Source organism: Canis lupus, chromosome 6 (genome assembly GCF_048164855.1).
Source record: "Canis lupus baileyi chromosome 6, mCanLup2.hap1, whole genome shotgun sequence".
NCBI classification, from domain to species: Eukaryota; Metazoa; Chordata; class Mammalia; order Carnivora; family Canidae; genus Canis; species Canis lupus.
In genome coordinates, this window is record NC_132843.1 from 39,588,689 (window position 1) to 39,609,774 (window position 21,086).

The 21,086-nt window shown below is 42.3% G+C and overlaps 1 protein-coding gene, 1 long non-coding RNA gene and 1 other non-coding gene across 3 annotated transcripts; 1 reads left to right on the forward strand and 2 right to left on the reverse strand.

Moving 5' to 3' along the window:
* Positions 1-192: 192 nt before the first annotated feature.
* Positions 193-18,176, reverse strand: KHDC4 (KH domain containing 4, pre-mRNA splicing factor). The gene is made up of 14 exons (XM_072829885.1): positions 18,055-18,176; positions 17,356-17,572; positions 13,446-13,574; positions 13,018-13,097; positions 11,801-11,853; positions 11,365-11,528; positions 10,119-10,330; positions 9,116-9,176; positions 6,826-6,883; positions 6,349-6,602; positions 4,376-4,555; positions 3,397-3,509; positions 2,533-2,624; positions 193-1,465 (listed from the first exon to the last, which is right to left on the reverse strand). Exons 1-14 carry the CDS (start codon positions 18,090-18,092, stop codon positions 1,266-1,268), a joined length of 1,851 nt encoding a protein of 616 aa, XP_072685986.1. The 5' UTR covers positions 18,093-18,176; the 3' UTR covers positions 193-1,265.
* LOC140636127 (small Cajal body-specific RNA 4) lies at positions 10,640-10,768 on the reverse strand. The gene has a single exon (XR_012033447.1).
* A 51-nt stretch (positions 18,177-18,227) lies between the features above and the next one.
* LOC140635353 (uncharacterized) lies at positions 18,228-19,302 on the forward strand. The gene is made up of 2 exons (XR_012032688.1): positions 18,228-18,376; positions 19,043-19,302. It is a non-coding gene; the product is annotated as an uncharacterized lncRNA (long non-coding RNA).
* Positions 19,303-21,086: the final 1,784 nt, after the last annotated feature.

Below are 21,086 nucleotides of genomic sequence, written 5' to 3' on the forward strand. Positions count from 1 at the left end.
AATTATCCTCCATATTTTCATCTGGATTTTGAAGGGTTTACTGTGGTTAAGTCATAAACTCTTGGAACTATATGCAGACTTCTGGGCCCATGAAATATTTTTCTGGTGGGTTTCAGTTTGTTAGGCTATCAGAAATTTATAAATTTTAGTGCACAGATGGGTCATGGGAGAGAAAAAAGAAACCACAAACAGAATATTTATACATTTATTTATAATGAAATTATGGTCTAAATATTTACAACATATAGGAAACCAGAGAGTATGTTTATACAAAGCCAGCCTGCAAAGTATTCAAATGTGCAAAAATGACAGTTCAGTATCTCAAACTACTCTTGGTTCAGCAGACTAGCTCCTTCTTTCACACATCAATATTTGATACAAAAAAGTTCTTTTGGCAAAACCTGTAATGCCAAGAAAAAGGACAAGTTGCAGCCACTAAGTCCACCATCCATCCTATTGTGAGCAGTCAAATCTCTCTAGTTTAGCTGCAATCAGTTCTCAGAGAGACGGACCACTGTGTTTCATTTCTGTGATGAGTTCTGACCAGCTTTTGCTCAAGCAGTTTTCTCGGACCCAGCTGAAGACATGGAGCTTATTAAAAGGGCAATAAAAACTGCAATGGCTTTCTGGGACAAGAGTGCCTGAAGATGCCAGCTTTGGATCATCCCAGTAAAAAGATAAGGGAAAAAAAAAAAAAGCCAACCCTTCACTTTTCTACTCAGGATCCAGCTATATCCAATAGTTTTAAATTAGTGAAACTGCATTTTCCAAAACAGAAAAGAATGCAAACATGAAAATAAGGATGAACTATTCTTAGATTTAAAGGTGCTGCAAGGGAAAGATGGTCTTAAAATCGTCTCCCCACTGATAGTAAGGCTTCGTTTGTAACCAGTAGTAAAATACAAATAAAACTTTTTTGTCAGAACAGGGGCCATTCATTCATGTGGAAAAGGCTGGACCAGTTAAATGTATACTGGAATAACCCTGTTGGGATGCTCTGTTGGACAAGCACATTTCACCAACTGTTAAAAAGCTTCTGAGACAAATTTGTGATTCTAAGTAAATTTTAACAGATACTATGCCACTGCAGAAACAAAGGTGTTTTAAAAAGAATGAAACCCCTTTAAGAAAGGGAACACTGCATCTCTAACTTCTGCAAAGGTCCATGATGGTTCCCAGTACAGGCCCCAGAGTCTTATTAAATCAAATGCATGCATTATTGCTAAAGAGAGTCACCAAGGGTCAAAGCTCTGTTCCACTGTTTCTTAAGGGGCCATCCAGAATGGCATCTGTTGTTTAGCTCGTGGCTGTGATGAAGGGTACTGATACCCCAAACTCCAGCCCTGTGGAAAACTACTTGCATTTTTATGACCCCCATGCTCCTCCTCTTCATCAGATGAATCTGCAGCATAAGCCACCAACCCGAATCCCTTCTCTGCAGTTTTCATCTTCTTGACTGGATAATCTAGAATAGAGAAAAACAACCCCAACCCCATCCCCCAAGACAAAAAAAAAAAAAAAAAAGATAATACCATAAATTCGTTAATAAAAAAAAGATGTTAATTATAAGTGGTTAGTTGGACACCATTTTGAGGTCACAGGGTCAATGGTCACCCAAAAACGTTGAGGATCACACGAAAAACAGCACCAGCATCAGCAAATGTGAATCCACCAGAACCATGTAAGAAAACAGAGAAAGAAAAAAAGAAACACACACACACACACAAAAAAAAAAAAAAAAAAAAAAAAAGAAAAAAAAAGAAAAAAAAGAAAAAAGGAAAGTTAGCAAGTGAGTCTTTGGAGGCTGATATTTCACCTTTAAAGAGTTAAAAGAAAAGAAGTTAAGAAAAGAATAAAAAATGTATTTTCTTCTGTTCATTTTTATGACTACAGGCAAAGAACACAAGTGACCCCATATTCCTCTACAGATCTAGAGTTCTGGGATACTAAGAGGCAACATTTTTTTTAATAGCCACTGGCTGACTATTCACAACCAAAAGAGCTATGAGGAGAGATATATAGCTCAGCTCCCAATACAAAGAAAAATCAATCTTTTTTAAAAAGTAGGCTTTATACCCAAATTGGGGCTCGAACTCATAACCCCGAGATCAAGAGTCACACACTCCACTGACTGAACCAGCCAGGTGCCCTGAAATAGCAATCCTTAAGTCTTTATCAGATTATTTCCGGATATTCAGACAACAAAGGCAACAAAATTTGAAATGACCTACCAATCATTAGAGCTTTAATGATGCTAGTATAAAATATAAGTTGACTTTTTCTAGACACACGTCAGTTGAAAAAAGGTTAACCATATGCCATCCTTCTAAGTAAAACAAAAAAACAAAAAAAAAAAAAACAAAAAGAAAAGAAAAACAAAACAAAACAAAACAAACACCTCATCAGCCTGGAGATTTTAGAAGTTGGATTAAACACCTGATTGAATGCCACCTGAATGAACATCAGGTCAGAAAACTAGTAACTTAGGACCAGTCTTAGCTTCCTGCGTGTCCCCAGCTACACCTCACTCACCGTGGCTCCCTGCTCCGGCCCCAGACCCATTCCTGTCATCAGACTCTGCTTTCATTCCAGTCACTGGGAAGGCTGGTGGAGGCATCAACTGCCTGTGAGAAGAAAAACCATGACAACCTTTCAGATAGATTCTATCAATTGTACTTTCTTCCAAAGGTCACCAAACAACCGTTCACCTCCACCCTTTCCACCTGACCCCACCCTGAGAGCTATTATCAAGTTTTAAGATATCAAGTTTTTAGCCAGGCCAGGTCAAAAGCAGCAGCACTGCTGTGGGAAGCCAGTCCCGTCCTTGGAAGGCTCAACGAACCATATAAGAGGGTGGCTGTCTCAAGCCCCAGATGGCAACTGGACTCCCACATTCAAGTACCTCAGTCCATAATATCCTAGGATTCTAAGTAGCAAACATATTGCCTATGCTTAGGAAAATGGCTAAGATGCAGATAGTAGAGGAAGATGCCTGATGACCAAGAATGAAATGACTCAAAGCCCAAGGTAACCACCCCTGAACACTGTGAAAGGGGAGGCATAATCTCCTTAGTGCAGCAGTTATTAAAAAAAACACACAGGAGTTTTTGAGCCAAAGGATTTCATTACATTTTGATTGACTTATCGATCAGTTATTATTTTTTAGGGAGGTTCCACATCCAGCATGGAGCCCAACTCCAGGAGTGAAGTCATGACACTGAGATCAAGACCTGAGCTGAGATCAAGTTGGAAGGATGCTCAATTGACTGAGCTACCCAGGCACCCCTTCATTAGTTTTAGAACATGGAAGCTCACAGCAATGATCGTTATTCACACTAATGGTGAAAGCCAATGACATGTGATGACATTCACGTAATTATGCTCCAACTAACTTACCTGTCCCTCTCTCGCTCTTTGCCTGAGGAACCTGCCGGCTTCGATCCTGCACCTTCAATCTCATTCTGACTGGAGAAGCCTGTACCTAAATTAGTCATATGAATGGGTCCATGCTATGAGCAGAAAAATACAGCGGCATTAGCAAATCTACACCTGCTGCATTGACTTTAGCTCCTTAATGTATCTCTCAAGTGCCTCGTCTTTCTGGTCAGTTGCAGTATGCTCACTACATAGCACTCTGGGATTTGGGACATAACCACAGCTGAAGGAGATGTAATCTCTTTCTGTAGGACCTGGTCATGCTACATGTATCTGTTTTCAACTACCCTTTTATAAACTATAAAAATGCTTCAGAGTTTGATTCAAAGGACGCTAAAGGGCTCTGGCAAAAAGTAAAGGTGCTTTTCCTGATAAATAAAATGGCACCGAAACCACACACTTAAATAGTATTTTTAAAAATTCTTTACTTGAATGACTACTTAGAACATGTATGCACCGAATCACATTTCTGCCCACTATTTTTTGTGGATGGTGGGGACTCAAAAAAGTAATCACTGTCTTTTACAGGGAAAAAAAGTAAACTGAGGGCCAAGGTTTAAAAACAAACCCTATGCTGACAGTAATGATACCTTTTGGTGAGATGTGTAGGGAAATGAGAACTATGTGAGGTTTCCAAGAATACCATATGAATGTGGTAGCGTGGAATTCTACAGAACTCCTTCCAGGGGCCAGTCATAGACCTCTATGTGCCTCCCTCTACATGGAGCTTTGTATTTTCTTATCATACTGATCCCAAAGACCAACCCGCCCAAAGGGAGTTACTCTTGTTTTAAATCCTCCAAGGGAAAAAACCCTAAATGGATTCCAGAAAACAGAAATCTAGTACTGGGAGGATGGTTGACATAGATGTGAATTTTTCTTTCTTTAAAGGGAAAGTATAGTAGAATAAGATGAGGAAAGAAAGGGTATTTTATTTAACCTGGTATCCAAGAAGTCCAGATTCTCGTTCATCTGGCAGCTCCTCTGTGAATCGCCTCTTCTGTGCCTGGGGTTGAGCTGGGAGTGGGGGCTGGGGTGGGGGCGGGGGCTGGGGCTGGGGGCCGGCAGGCAAGGCAGTTTTGACAGGAGCAGCAGGAATAAAAGGCCCACTCATCGGACTCTGGGACCAAAACAAACCAAAGGGGAAAAAAGGTGTGAGAATACCCAGTCACTTACTAAGGAAAACAATGATCACAAAAGACTTTTATAATCCACATGTCCCAGAAATTCTGTATCTCTCTGGTCCTTAGCTTTCCTCTTGGATCATCTGGTGCCATGAGAGCTTCACCTTCCCACCTTCATGGTGGGGAATGCTAAACTGAGAAGGTTTACAGTGTTTTCGATTCTCAGGAGAAACCTGGTGTGCACCCGGGGCCATTAGGTGCACACCATATAAAATATAAACATATAAAAATTCAAAAAAATAAAAAATAAAAAATAAACATATAAAAATTCTAGCCACTTACTTAATTTAAAAGTTAACAAGCAAGAACATTCTCTAATTTAGACCCCTCTAATCAAAGTGATTCGCTCCTTCTAGATTATAAAGGCTACTAATGCTTATGGCAAAGGCAAGTTCACCTGCCTCTTCTAAGGATAAACTGTTACAGCAAGAGGGAGTCTGTCTGGTGTTTAGAGACTGTACCAGAAAGGAAAAAGGACTGATCCACTATGTATCAGAAAAAACCAGCACTTCCCAAAGGACAGCTCTTATTATTAGACAAATGGCTAGTATGTGTGGACTACTTGGGTCTTCCCACCTAACCCTTGCAATCTCTGAGATAGAATCATTATGCTCGTTTTCTATAAGGAAACCAAAGGCTGGATAGGTCACGTGGTATCCCAGGATTGCACAGCTCAATCACAGGAAAGCATGAGGAACCCTGGCAGCATATGTCTAAAGCTCAACCCTAAGGGGCCTGCTCCACCATACTCCTTTCTGGTCACAAAGCAATGTGGCTCAAAGCTGGTGAACTATAGCTCAGCCAAACACAGAAGGTGAGTAATTAGGACTAAGAGTCATGAGCAGGATTTAGTGAAGTCTGTTGTTTCAAACCATATAGCCCCTCCAGCGTTCACAGCCCGCCAGCCAGGAGGCTGGGTAGTGGTTCAGGGCTGCATGCTCCTCTGCCACAGCAACACTATGAGGCCCACAGAGAAAGGCCTACCATCAATCCATCACCTGTGCTTGCTACCTTCTTTCCCTGTCTCAGAGAAGAGGAGTACATGATTCATCTAGATGAGCTAGCTACCTACCCTTTCCTAAAATTCTAGTTTCTCACATAGTTTGAAAAATATACAAGTACATTTAATAAGCCTTAAGTTGGCAAAGTTCCAGGATCTCTCAGCTCAAGAACCCCTGAATATGTTGTGTTTCTTCTGAAGATCACTAACTCAGGTCCAATCATGGAGAGGCTAGTAGGCTGGCCCCTTTCTTCTTGAGGTGGGTGCAGGTAGGCGATACCCACAGCACAACAAACCATGATTGTGGCTCATTACCCACTTCTGTATATCCAGTGTTTCTGGAGCACAGCCATGTGAGTTCATTTGGTATGGTCTTTGACTACATCCGTGCCCCAGGAATGGAGCGCAGCAGGTGTGCCAGAGCCTGCATGACCCGTAAGCTTCACCTGTTGGCCACCTAGCACTCCAGAGGAAGCTTGCTGACTCCTCTTCCAAACAACTATTTGGCAGTAAGACTCATGAAATGAAACTATACATTTCAGGGTGAAAACACATGTGTACACGCTGTCCTAAAGCATTTAGGTAGCTTAGTGGCCATGACACAGGAGCAACAGGAGAGAAACACCTCCCATCACCCAGTAATTCTGCATGATTTCTTTCTGAATACCACCACCACCTCCACCTCTCTCCCCTGGCCACTTTCTCCATAGTCACAGCCTACCATCCTACCTGTCCAGTGCCAGCAGGAGGCTGCACTTGTGTGATCGGGTATTGTGTTGGCACAGGTGGAACTCCAGTAGGTAATGCTGGCAAGACTCCAGGTGCCAATGAAACAGCTGGTGGCACTATGCTTGGCACTCCATAGGGAGGCTGAAGTGGCTGCTGAGGAGGGGGAACAACAGGGTAACCAGACTGATAGCCATTGGATGGATAATATGGTGGCTGAGGAGGGACACTACTTATAGCAGAGGGTTGTGTATAGCCTGAGGGGGAAGAAAAAAAGTGTTTAATCAGCTGCAGCAGAACGAGACATTTTAGCTGAATATTAACTTCATCTCTAGGGAAGAAAACTACTTTCCAAATTATCGTAAGCTGAAGGGGACATTATCAGTGCCCTGGCACAGTCTACCCTTAAATATCCTATTTTATACACAAATATCACTAACAAACTATTTCTCTTTCTTAAACACTTTAAGACATACACACCTGGTAAAGGTACAGCAGTATTAATCTGATTCACAAATCTAGAGTACTCAGCATGAACCTGCAAAAGAAGGGAAAACAAATTCATGTGGGACAATCCCCCAATTCACGGAGTATTTACAAGGGTCAGATTATACAATTCTAGGACCAAAGTAGTGAGGAAGTAAAAGTATTTCCACCAATTAAAAAAAAAATTGTCAAAAAAAATTGTCATTGATATTTCCATCAAATTTAAGCTTGTTTAATTTAAATTTTAATAAGGTATGGGGCACCTGATTGGCTTAGTCAGTAGAACATATATATATGACTCTTGAGCTCGGGGTTGTGAGTTCGAATTCCACACTGGGTATAGGATCATTTAAGAATAAAAATGTTAAAAAATCAATCAAAGGGCGCCTGAGTGACATGGTCAGTTGAGTGTCGAACTCTTGGTTTCAACTCGGGTTGAGGTCTCAGGGTCATGGGATCAAGCCCCACCTAAGGCTCTGCACTCAGTGCAGTCAGCTTGAGACATTCTCTCCTTCTGTCTCTACCCACCCCCCCTTGCTCTCTCTCTCAAAAACAAATAAGTCTTAAAAAAATCATTTTTAATAAGGCATACCCTATGAATTAGTAAGCCAGGATGTGGGCACCAGGAGCATGGACATCAGAAGCTTCCAAAATCTCCAGATTAGACCCAATTCTGAGGTATAAAATCATTCAGAGCCAGAAAGAAGTTAGGAAATTTCTAAGTTGTCAGTATAACTACCGAGACTTCATTCATTCTTTTACCGGACTTGTCCTCAAGGAGCTTATGGCTCAACACAAGGTTAATACGTCGTCATGCACCGCCCCCCCACTGCCCAGTTCTTCATTATGAACATCTCACTGAGTCAGTAACTTCAAGTGGCAACAAACACAGGAGACAGTCAGGGAAGTTATCTGGCACAAGGGGTGGTAAATTAGGTTACCTCACAAAAGCAAAGACTATGGCTTTCCAAAAGGGGACCCTTAAATGCCAAATGACACAAGGCTGAATAAACACAACCCCTAAACCTGACTATCTTCAGGGGCTACACCAACAACCCTACTGGTTTAACTTTTGGTTACTAGATTACAGAATAAAAATAATAGACAATCAAATAAGCAATTAGCTTACTGCTGTTAGCCAAAACATTATTATAGCTCTATTCTTAATTTTGCTATACTTACTATTAAAAAGAATTCGGAATACAAAAATAAACAAAATAAAAAGAATCTGGAATGCGCACTGGTCAACAACTTGGCCAGGCCTGAAAGTATTATTTAAATAACTGACAACACTGGGGCACCTGGGTGGCTCAGTCAACTAAGCATCTGCTATTCAGCTCACATCATGATCCCAGGGTCCTGGGACCAAGCTCCCCATTAGGCTCCCTGCTCAGTGAGGAGTCTGCTTTTCCTTCTCCCTCTCCTCCCTGCTTATTTTCTCTCTCAAATGAATAAGTCAAATCTTTTAAAAAATAAATGACAATATTGAGATTTCATACTGATGTACTACACATTTCAAAATTCTATACCAAAATAGTTGCTAAAGAAGAAAGGCATGCCAGCTATGACCCTGCTTAGGGAAGCTTGTCTTCCTTATGGAGAATGTTGAGTTGCTAGAATGGTGTAGTGGTTCCAAAATTCATGTCTGCCCAGAACCTTGGAATATGATCTTGTTTGGAAACCAGGTCTTTGCAGATACAGGTTAACATGAGTTTATACTGGGTTATGGTGGGCCCAAATTCGAAGGACTGCTACTTTAGAAGAAACAGAGAGGGATCCCTGGGTGGCGCAGCAGTTTGGCGCCTGCCTTTGGCCCAGGGCGCGATCCTGGAGACCCGGGATCAAATCCCACATCAGGCTCCCGGTGCATGGAGCCTGCTTCTCCCTCTGCCTGTGTCTCTGCCTCTCTTTCTCTCTCTCTGTGAGTATCATAAAAAAAAAAAAAAAAAAAAAAGAAACAGAGAGACAGAGAGACAGAGACACAGGAGTAGGCCAGGGATTGGAACTCTGCTGACATGGGGAAAGAATGCAAAGGACAGCAGGCTGGGAGAGGCATGGAACATTCTCCTTCACAGTATTCGTTTAGAAGGATCCAACTCTGCCCACATCATTATTTTGAGTGTCTGGCTTCCTGAACAATGAAAGAATAAATTTGTTAAGTCATCTAGTTTGTGGAAATTTGCTATGACAGCCCTAGGAAACTAATACAGGTAGGAAAATAGCTAAGACACAGCCCAAGACAGCAGGAGCTCTTCTGAATATTAGATACACAAATATAACTCACTGTTTGCAAGAGATTCTCACAGAGTTTCTTGGCAGCAGCCAGGCCTTCTGGTTTGGGATGACTGCAAAGAAATAGGAACCAAAAACTCAAAGAGGAGAAAAGTAAAGGATACAGATTTTTGCTTTCACTTTGTATGCTGTTTACAAATTTAATATATTCAAAATACCAACAAAAAAACTTCAAAAAAAATCACAAAAAAATGTCACAGTAACCCTTTAGGATATAACTTGTATCATTAAGACAAATACTTTATTGCTTGGTCGATCTATGTACCTATCTATTTATGAGAAACACAGAGAGAGACAGAGACATAGGAAGAGGGAAAAGCAGGCTCACTGTGGGGAGCCTGATGCAAGACTCGATCCCCAGACCCCAGGATCATGCCCTGAGCTGAAGGCAGACACTCAACCACTGAGCCATCCAGGTGCCCCTATTGCTCTCTTTAAAACATAAATATAAAGACATTTAAAAGTCACTAAAATAACTGTAAAATGCATTAATAGTGTCATAGGTCAAAATGAAGATACCTTTAGGCTCATCACAGCTCATTTTACAGTGAGAGATTTAAAACCCAAGAACCTGAATACTAAAAAAGACAAAGACAATTCTACCTAATTCAATAGTTTTTATTAATTATAAAGTGATTATCGTTAGTAATGACCTACATTGCTCATGTTACTAGTTATTATACCTATTTTCTTACTCCTTTTGAAGCCCTCCAGCCTGATCAGTTTTTTTTTAAAGGCATTATTATTTTTTTAAAATTTTTATTATTTATGATAGTCACAGAGAGAAAGAGAGAGGCAGAGACATAGGCAGAGGGAAAAGCAGGCTCCATGCACCAGGAGCCCGACGTGGGATTTGATCCCGGGTCTCCAGGATCGCGCCCTGGGCCAAAGGCAGGCGCTAAACCGCTGCGCCACCCAGGGATCCCAGCCTGATCAGTTAACAAGCATTCAAATGCTTGTCATCTCCAACCCCAACCCCATCCATGTGTACGTACCTAATGTAAATATACATGGGTTCAAAAGCTTCTCGGCCAGATGCTGGCTCAATGCAACCTGAGCCTTTGCCTCTTAGGAAGACTTTGGCACCCGTTTCAATCTGAATGTGCTGCAAATAGGAGCAGCCCGGACCTTCTACTTTCTCCTTGACATTAAAGGTGGGCACAGCATGCTCTAGACCCACAAATAATTTATCCTGAACATAATGCATCTGTAGAAGAATAGAATAACTCAGATTAAACACATAATTAAATCCTAGTCTTGAAAATCATTTTGCAAGACTTTAATCCTCCAGATACTTTCAACCACTGCCAGAATAAGGACCCCCCTATAATTTCCACCATGAGCTCATAAAAATAAACTCTATAAAATAATTTAATTTAAAGCACTACATATGCCATGTACCCACCTAGAACATTCCTTCATCAGGTGAAAAGCAAAGACATACTACTAAGCACACCCATGGCCCATGACTGCATATATCAGAACCTATAGCACTGTCTTCTGTGAAACTAGAGTAGCATGTTGGGTCGTACAGTCAGCCCTGTGCTGTTCTCCACCGAGGGCTGCTCTCTCCCACCCTGTTTTCTAGGAGGATTGTATCAGCAGAGTCTTACTTCACCAGACTCCGCCTTCTTAGTCCTCCAGCTGCCATCACACTTACAAATACACAACCAAACTACAAACTCCAAACATAAGGTGTGTAAACAGTCTGGTCTATCAACACCCTTCCTGGAATACATCAAAGTAAAGAGATGTGTAATCAGATGTTCACTGCATCTTGGAAGTTTTTTTTTTTTTAAGATTTTTTTATTTATTTATTCATAGAGACGCAGGCAGAGGGAGAAGCAGGCTCCTCTGCCTGTGTCTCTGCCTCTCTCTCTCTCTCTCTCTCTGTCTCTCATGAATAAATAAAATCTTAAAAAAAAAAAAAGATTATTTATTCATGAGATACAAACTGAGAGAGAGAGGCAGAGGGAGAAGCAGGCTCCCCGTAGGGAGGCCAATGCAGGACTTGATCCCAGATCCCGGGATCACGACCTGAGCCTAAGGCAGGTGCCCAACTGCGGAGCCACCCAGGCGTCCCGCATCTCGGAAGCTTAGATGGTCCATTAGTAGGACAGTATCCGCAGGTAAGTCTCAAGTTGGGATTTCAGGATTTTTCTTTGCGCTTTCCATATCATTTGGTACATATCACTTTCACAGAAATGACAAAGCTGTTCATGATCTCTCCACGAAACATACCCCTGACTGGAAGGGAGGCTTCTGGTTAACAGCTGGAGACAACTGTGCAATGGGTGCTGGCTGGTGATACACAGTGACTGTCGCACCATTGAAAGTTGGACTCGTCCCTGTGGCAGCTTTGACCACACCATTGGTGATAATTTCTTTGATTCGGTTTACCGCTCCTATGGAAAAACCGTGAGATACTGTACCAAAGGAATGGACTGACAAGTACCCAATGACAAAGTGCAGCCAATGCCCAATTATCCCCGTATTAATCCATTTTAAAGGAAGCCAAAATATGTGGTCCTCAGCCTCTCTTTACCCCCAGCACACTCATGAGCAGTTCATACACAAGAGTTACCACAGCCACCAGGAACATTCTGCCAACTTATTACATACAACCCTGTTCTTTGTCCTTCACAAAAAGTGGGATGTGAGCCAAACCATTACTTACTGTCCACTAACTCCCGTGTCTGGCCCTGAACATGAAGGTATAATGGACGATCCCTATAAAGAGAAATATAGAATAATAATCCCAAACTGGTCACAACCAAAGGAACCAAATGAGTCACCAAATCAAATCTGTAATGTTTATGTTTCCAAATAAGTAAAAGAGACTACATAGAAAAAAACGGCTGTTGCAAATTTCTAAGAACATGATTTTAGAGCTGGGGAATAAATAAACTTTCCTGAAAAATAAAATAAAATAAACTTTCCTGGTTGCTTCAAGTTAACTGGCCCACAAGGGATCAAATCTGTTCTTATGGGCTCATGAATACTGGCATCTTGTCAACTGACATAACCTGGTATTTGAGAACAAAATCTCTTTTTGTTGGTTGTCTAACAGGTTATGGGCAAATGTGCTGTTGGCTATCCAAATTAATGGGGCAAAAGTGATGGTAGCCTGTAGATCCATATCTGAGACCCACAACCAAGGGGACTCCACTTTCTAAAAGTAAAGTGGCCTTAGATTCTGATTTTGATTATAACAGAGTTCATCAATAACCATAAAATTAATAAAAGGCTGTAAGTAAAAATAACTGTATTTAAAGATGGAAAAGTCCAAAACAGCAATCAGCATGCACACACTAGTTGAAATATACTTTTGGTTTCAGATGAGGAGTAAGTTTTGCCTACTGATTATATTTAATTTAAGCCAAGTTTTGCACTGCTTAAGTACCTGCCCTCAAAACTAAGTAGCGGAAGGGCCACAACTATAGGGAGACAAAATCTTTCAGTGGAAAACCTTTTAGCCTACAGCCACCATAGAGGCAGAGAGTTGCTTGATGAAAGGAGGTTTTTAAAAGGGAAATTACAACAAATACAGACCCTTTTTTGGGGGAAATGTTCCCAAACAAAAGTTTGGAAGCATATATACATTAAATGTAGCAATTATCTTATTTTACACTTTCCCATAATTTGTTTCCTCCAATAAAATGTTACCTGTGAAATAAAAAAAATCCAAAGACCAACAAGAAGGAAAACAGCTGCCAACACTCCTTACACATATTGGAAATGTATGTCCCAAACTCTAGTACGTGACATGTGTATATATATATATACCAAGCTACTAAGCAAATATTTGCACATATTTCCTGCAAATGAAAAATATGAAACTAACGTGAGCCATATGTCCAACCTTTCCCCAAAGCAGAGGATGTGTATACACACCCTGGTCCCACTTTGGCCTTCTCCTCCGAGGTCATGAATCTCCCTCGAGTTGACACTGCAGCCCCACTAAGCCGACTGATCTAAAAAGGAAACAATCTATTAAAAAGATGATGTGGCAATTGATCGACTTCAATGACTGGCAGAAAGATGGATTTCTCCCCATTCATTCACTATATCAATACAAAAGAATGAGTTCTCACCTATATTAATATCAATTCCATTGTTTCCTGCTCAAGCTGACCAGGAATCCACCCATATCTGTTTACCTTTACCAAGAAGTTCCTCATAGTTAATTCAACCCAATCCTGACTTTGGAGATTATGACCCACATTCAGTCATAAACATCTGGCTCCTGTCTGTAGTTAGAGGTCTTGTTTTCTTGACTGTGCCCACCTACCACCTTCCCCAGAGGCCCAACATCTGCGCACCTCATCCTGAGTCTGTCCTCGAGTCAGCAGATTCCTGCACGTGAGAGGCACATCATTGATCTCGACTTCAGCTACCACCAGGTCATCCTTGCTTTTACTGCTAGTTAGGCCTTTGCCAGCAGCCTGAAGCTACAAGAGAAATTAGAATGAAGAGTTTGTAAGATCAAATAGTATGTTTCTGCTGCTCAATTTACAAGTGCCCCTCCCTACGTTCCAGCACCACGTTACTGTTCCCTTTACCTGCCTACAAACACACTTGGAAATATTCCTAGGTCATTCTTCAAAAATGAAAGAACAAGCAAACAAAACTTCACTCAACGGACACCAAGTATTGTCAATTCACTTGAAAGCAATCATCAGATTTCTCTGTAACCTTGGCCATGGTGCGTTTCTACGACCGAATAATCCCAGAAACCTTATGGACGAGAAGCTGCAATCTCCACAAAGAAAAATAAATGAACAGGTTATGGTGCATTACAGCTCAACTAGCTAGCCATACGTGCAGTAAAATACAGGGCAGAGTCCAGTGTACAACGCAGAGTCCAGCAACCCATGCACTTCATTTGTATAACTGGACGCTGCCTTTGTGACAACGCTGCAGCCACCAACATATCACATTTAACTAGTTCTATCCTTGCAATGATCTGGAAAACCCGTAAAGTTTATCTGACAACCCATTACTCTCTATTAAAGAAGAACTAAGAAAATAGATGAAAAGCCAAGCAAAATCCTAAAATCTGACCTGGTTTCTGTCAATTTATTATTTTTAAAGATTTTATTCATTCATGAGAGACACAGAGAGATGCAGAGACATAGGCAAAGGAAGAAGCAGGCTCCCTGCAGGGAGCCTGATATAGGACTCAATCCCAGGACCCTGGGATCATGACCTAAGCCAAAGGCAGACACAACCACTGAGCCACCCAGATGCCCCTGGTTTCTCTCAACTTATTATTATTTATTTCTCTCAATTTAAACTATAGGCTACTCCAGACAGCAGATGAGTTATCTGAAAAAAATCTTCATCTCAAGATGGCCTTCCCCAACCCTTTGTTACCTGGGACCAACGCTCAGCAAATCTGCTCAAAGAAGATAAACAGTTTATGCGTTAGATACATTTTTTAAAAAAGATTTATTTATTCAAGAGAGAAAGAGAGAGAATCTTAAGCAGACTCCACATCCAGCGAGGAGCCCAACACAGGGCTCGATCTCATGACCCTGAGCCAAAATTAAGAGTCGGATGCTTAACCAATTGAGCCACCCAGGTGCCTCGATATTTTTAAAATGTGGACACAAACTAGACTCAATATCTCACGTTTGTTTAGGCCCTGCTCAGTACTGGCCACCACCAAAGGTACAGATCAGTGCTATCCCACAGGACATCCTGTGATGACACAGGTGTTCTCTACCTGGCCATCCAGCATGGCCACTGTCAGCCTCATGTCCAAATGCTGTGATAAGAATTAAAATTTAATTCAAATTTTATTTTTTTATTTTTTAAAGATTTATTTATTTATGATAGACACAGAGAGAGAGAGAGAGAGAGAGAGAGGCAGAGGAGGCAGAGACACAGGCAGAGGGAGAAGCAGGCTCCATGCAGAGAGCCCAATGCGGAACTCGATCCCGGGACTCCAAGATCACGCCCTGGGCGAAAGGCAGGCACTAAACCACTGAGCCACCCAGAGATGCCCCTCAATTGCTTTTTAGAAGTGGGGAAAAAAGGAATAAAGGATTAACATCAGCGTTAAAAATTTTAACACTCAAGAAAATAAAATAAAAAATAAAGAAAAATAATTTTAATACTGAAGGAGCATTCCATCTTTGTCAGTGTGCTTTTAATATTTCCTTGCAGAGGGCAGCCCGGGTGGCTCAGCGTCTTAGCGACCAGGGGCTGATCCTGGAGACCCCGGATCGAGCCCTGCATCGGGCTCCCTGCGTGGAGCCTGCTTCTTCCTCTGCCTGTGTCTCTGCCTCTCTCTGTGTGTCTCTCATGACTAAATAAATAAAACCTTAAAAGAAATAAAAATTTCCTTTCAGAACTTAAAAATGGACAATTGACTCAATCTTTACAATTAAAAATACAACGAATAGGGCAGCCCTGGTGGCTTAGTGGTTTAGTGCCACCTTCAGCCCAGGACGTGATCCTGGAGACCCAGGATGGAGTCCCAAGTCAGGCTCCCTGCATAGAGCCTGCTGCTTCTTCTGTCTGTGTCTCTGCCTCTCTCTCTATCTCTCATGAATAAATAAATAAAATCTTAAAAAAAAAAAAAATACGATGAATAATGAACTTCCAACTCACTAAAAATTCCCATCAATTCTGCAGAACTTGAGTAAACATCCAAACAGATAATAGCCATTCTGTTGATGTTATAAACTGGACAGCTAACAAAAAACTCTATCATCTTTCCCTCTCAACTCTGAGGTATTATAGACAAATAAAAACTGTATATATTTAAGATGAACAACCGGATGATCTGATACATGTATACACTGGAAATAATCACCACAAACATGCTATTAACACATCCACCACTCACCCAAAATGCATTTTTATTTTTTAATTTTTTAAGATTTATTTATTTATTTACTTATTTATGATATACATAGAGAGAGAGAGAGAGGCAGAGACACAGGCAGAGGGAGAAGCAGGCTCCATGCCAGGAGCCCGATGTGGGACTCGATCCCGGGACTCCAGCATCGCGCCCTAGGCCAAAGGCCGGCATCAAACCGCTAAGCCACCCAGGGAACCCCCAAAATGCATTTTTAAACACAGAACCCATCTATTTGCTTCAACTTTTAATTGAAGTCAAAGAACTTTTTTTTTCAAATGTGTATTATAATGAGCTAAGCTGCCTTAGAACTGAACTCTCCAAATCTAGAGACATTCTTTTTTTTTTTTTTTTTTAAAGATTTTATTTACTCATTCATGAGAGACACAGAAAGAGAGAGGCAGAGACACAGGCAGAGACAGAAGCAGGCTCCATACAGGGAGCCTGACCTGGGACTTGATCCCGGGTCTCTAGGATAATGCCTTGGGCTGAAGGCAGGGCTAAACCGCTGAGCCACTAGGGTTGCCCAAGAGACACTTTCAAACAAAAGCTAGACACCCAATTGTCTGACTCTGAAGTCAGATGTCTGCCTTGACAGATCTTATACAATGTACATTCACGAATCTTATTTTCCTCCTCTGTAAACTGGCGACAGTAATCCATTCCATCAAATTGCTGCAAGGGATTTTTTTAAGCGCAAAGCATGCAGTCTAGCAGTACAAACAGCCACTATACTCATCATCCTGTAAAAGTTGGTCTTCCATTGCAAGATAAAGACTTCAAAGTTCAGATCTATTCTAGTTGTGAAATTTTAATTATACCAGAAATTCTTTAAAATGACCAAATAATTTCAGTTTGTGTGAAAACAGCAAAACCACCAACATATAAATTATCCATTTCATTTCACATTGAACTACACTGTAGGCAGTTATTAAAAATCTATAGATTCTAACTAGAAAGGACGTTGTACGTATGTATTTACGTTTTAGTACAGCTGACTAGAGACATTTTAAAGTCACTTGATTTACCTGAACATCTCTTTGGATTTCAGGGAAAAAGCCTAAGTATTGAAAAATTTCGCATCATTGCTTTAAATGATTACATAGATAGAAGTTAAGCTGAACTACGTGAGCGAAGACAAAGTGAACTATTTGGTCCATAAATGTAATCAAACCAACCAAACTTGCCTCATGAAAACAAATGACATAATATCACATGATGCATTCCAAAACTAAGTGATCTTTAAATTACTGTAACCTTGTTTTCTCCTTAACACAAATAATTGTTTAATTACAGAATTACTAAGTAGCCTTTAATTACAAAATTAAAGTTACAATTAACAGAGTCCCTTCAACTTCAAATACCTTTTCAGCAACATTCTGAGTTGGTTTCAGCTTCCCTTTGGCCATGAGCATGGCATTGATTTTGGCAGCCACAGCAGCAGCAGCGTCCAAGGCTCCAGAAGGAGCAGCCGCGGAGCCCCCAGGGCTTCCCCCACTGCTGGGCACCTCCGCACCTGGGGCTGCCGGCGGGAGGAACAGAAGGGGGGCTGGAGCTGGCTGGTCCCATTTGCTGCGGCGTCTACAAGAAAGGAAGAGGAAAACGTGAGGCTTCGAAGCTTTTCTATCATTCTTCCCTTACCACGCTCTGGCACCCCGCTTCCCCGCTACCACGTTCTCTTTACACCCTCGAGTCTCTATCAATATTAAAATTACCATTCCCACCCCCCCACCCCCCCGAACAGACACAATTGCTGCAGTATCTCCTTACTTCCTTCCTCCCTCTCAAAACGCTCCAGTCAGTCCCACATACCCTCGTTCTCATCTTCTCTTGGCCGGTGCTCCCGAAAGCCTCGGCCTTCCTCCTCCTCCCCCCCTTCCCTGCCGGCCTTTTTCGGGCGCCCCAAGGCCTGCTTACCATCTTCCTCCCCCTAAGCCCAGCCCTCTGACACGTACGCGTACCACCTCAGCGCCCCCCCACTTCCCGCAGGCAGCTCCCTTTGGCCCCTCCGCCTCTCCTCCGCCCCGTGCGGGCTGCGATGCCCTCGCCCACGAAAGCTTTACCCGCCGGCCCCGGGATGCGTCGCGCTCCCCGCGGACATGGCGACCGGCTCTGCTCAACCACCCGCCAACTACCCCACTACCACCCTCCCGTCACTTCCGCCCCCAACGCCCTCACGCACAGCCCCTTCCGGTCGTGTAGAAAAGCTGTTCCGGTGGAAGCGTCGGTTCCAATTGGACTCTTGTGGATTTCGAGGCGTCTGGCGTTATCGGAGACAGGTAGGGTGTGACCTTCCTGCTTGCGCCCTGCCCTGGAGAAAGATGGCGGCTGAAGCGCGCATCGGGGCGGAATTGGGAAGAGGAGGTTCATGTTTGTTGTGGGCAGGTTGGTAGTCTACAGGACAATACGCATGAGTCAGGGAATTAAACAAGTGTTTCCCTCAGTCCAGCCGCGTCCTCTGGCCAAGGAGAGAGGACGCCGAAGCCCGCAACTTTGGCCCGCTTCATGTTTCAGTTACCTGTTTAGGAAAAGGCAAATGGTTCATCCCAAAGGTCATGTGGAGAATTCTCCGGTGGTTTTACGTCTGTGTGCCAACCATTGATTTCAAAGCGGGGCTTCGGGGGCGCGCCGCGAGGGGGCGCCGGCGCCCGGGCGGGAGAGCGGAGGTGAGGGGCGGGTGAGGGGCTCGGAGTGGGCCGTGACCGCTGACTGACCCCGTTGGCGGGTCTTGGAGCTGTGAGGAGACTCTCTTCAGTGGATAGCCCGCAGCGCTGTTTTTCTAGTGAGTTCACATGCTGGTAGGATTAATAGACTGCAGATTAACTTGAAATCCAAACTCGTGTTTTCCCTTCAGCGTTTAATAAATTACCCTTTGGTACAAACACCATCTTTATCATTTATGAAATTTTATATATACGATAATATGTTTTTTCAGTCTTTTGCGTGGATTTGTTCTTTTGCTACGGCATCTATTGAATACTTCTATATTTAATATCTGTTAGGGCAAGCCAATTCTCATTGCCTTCTATATTTCCTTGCCTTTTCTGACAGGTGTATTTTTCTAAAGAATGTCAGATTAAGAGATCCCTGGGTGGCTCAGAGATTCAGCGCCTGCCTTCGCCCCGGAGCATGATCCTGGAGTCCCAGGATCGAGTCCCACGTCGGGCTCCTTGCATGGAGCCTGCTTCTCCCTCTGCCTGTGTCTCTGCCCCCCCCCCCCCCCCCGCCCTCCTCTCTGTGTGTCTCTCATGAATGGATAAATAAAATCTTAAAAAAATAAAAATTAAAAAAAAGAAGAATTTCAGATTAAACAGCATTGTTTTCTTTTTGCCCCTTGCCCCCAAATACAATGTTGTTGGGAGTCTGAAAATACATTGTTGGGGGGAGGGTGCCTGGATGGCTCAGTTGGTAGCAGATGTGACTCTTGATCTCAGCTCAGGTCTTGATCTCCGGGGTCATGGCTTAAATCCCCAGGCTGGCCTCCATACTGGGCATGAAGCTTACTTCAAAAAAAGAAAAGGAGGGGCGCCTGGGTGTCTCAATCAATCATTAGGTGTCTGCCTTCAGCTGCCTTCAACTCCTCCTCTCCCTCTGCTCCTCCCCTCACTTGTGCTCTCTCTCTGCCAGATAAATGAATAAAGTCTTTTTTTAAAATTACATTATTTTTTCCTTTTTTTAAATGATATTTATAAACTATATTACTTTTTATAAAAGAGTACTGGGGCACCTGGCTGGCTATTGTTAAAGCTGGCAACTCTTTCTTTTTAATTTTAATTTATTTATTCATGAGAGACACAGAGAGAGAGGCAAAGACACAGGCAGAAGGAGAAGCAATCTCCATGCAGGAAGCCTGAAGTGGAACTCGACCCCAGGACTTGATCCCGGGACTCCAGGATCACACCCTGGGCCAAAGGCAGGCGCTAAACCCCTGAGCCACCCAGGGATCCCCAAAGTAGGCAACTCTTGATCTCAGTATTAGTCACAGCCCAAGTTGGACGTGGAGCCTACTTAAAAAAATAAGTAAAAATAAAAGGGTACTTGAAGTGTTCCATTCACAGTTGTGCGGGCATCAGCATTATCTAATTCTAGATCATTTTTGTCACCCCAAAAGAAACCCTACACCCATTATCAAACATTTCCCATTTTCCCCTGCTACCAGCAACCACTAAATTACTTTCTAACTTTATGGATTTGCCCATTATGGACATTTCACATAAATGGAACCATAGAATATGTGATCTTTTGTGTCTGACTTCTTTCACTTAGCATGGTGTTTTCAAGGTTCATGCATGTTGTACTGTGTGTCAGTGCTTCATTCCTTGTTACAGCCAAATAATATTCCATTCTATGGATAGACCACAATTCACTTATCCATTCATTTGTTTATAGGTAGTCACTATTTCTTTTTTTTTTTTTTTTTTTTTTGGTAGTCACTATTTCTTAAAAAAAAAAAAAAAGTTTTACTTATGAGAGAGAGAGAGAGTGGGGAGGAGGGGCAGAGGGAGAGGGAGAAAGAATCTCAAGCAGACTCCATGCTGAATGCAGAGCCCAACTTGGGGCAACACAGGGCTCAATCCCAGGACCCTGAGATCATGACCTGAGCCAAAATCAAGAATCAGACTCCTAACTAAGTCACCCAGGTGCTCTGATATTCACCATTTCTGTCTTTCCTTTGGAAAAATTCCTACTCAAATCCTTTGCCCTTTTATTAAAAAAAAAAAAAAAAAAGGATTTTATTGTTTATTCATGAGAGACACAGAGAGAGGCAGAGACATAGGCAAGCAGAGGGAGAAGCAGGCTCCCTTCAGAGAGTCCGATGTGGGACTCAATCCCCAGATCTGGGATCATGACCTGACCTGAAGGCAGATGCCTAACTGCTAAGCCACCCAGGCGTCCCAAATCCTTTGCCCTTTTAAAATTTGGGTTATTTTCTTTTTATTGTTGAGTTGTAAGGGTTTGTTATTTATTCTGGACACAAGTACTTAAGATACGTGATTTGTAAGCCTTTTCTTGTGTTCTATGGGTTGTCTTTTCACTTTCTTCCTAGTATCCTTTGAAAGAAACATTTTTTAAATTTTGATAAAAAATAAAATTT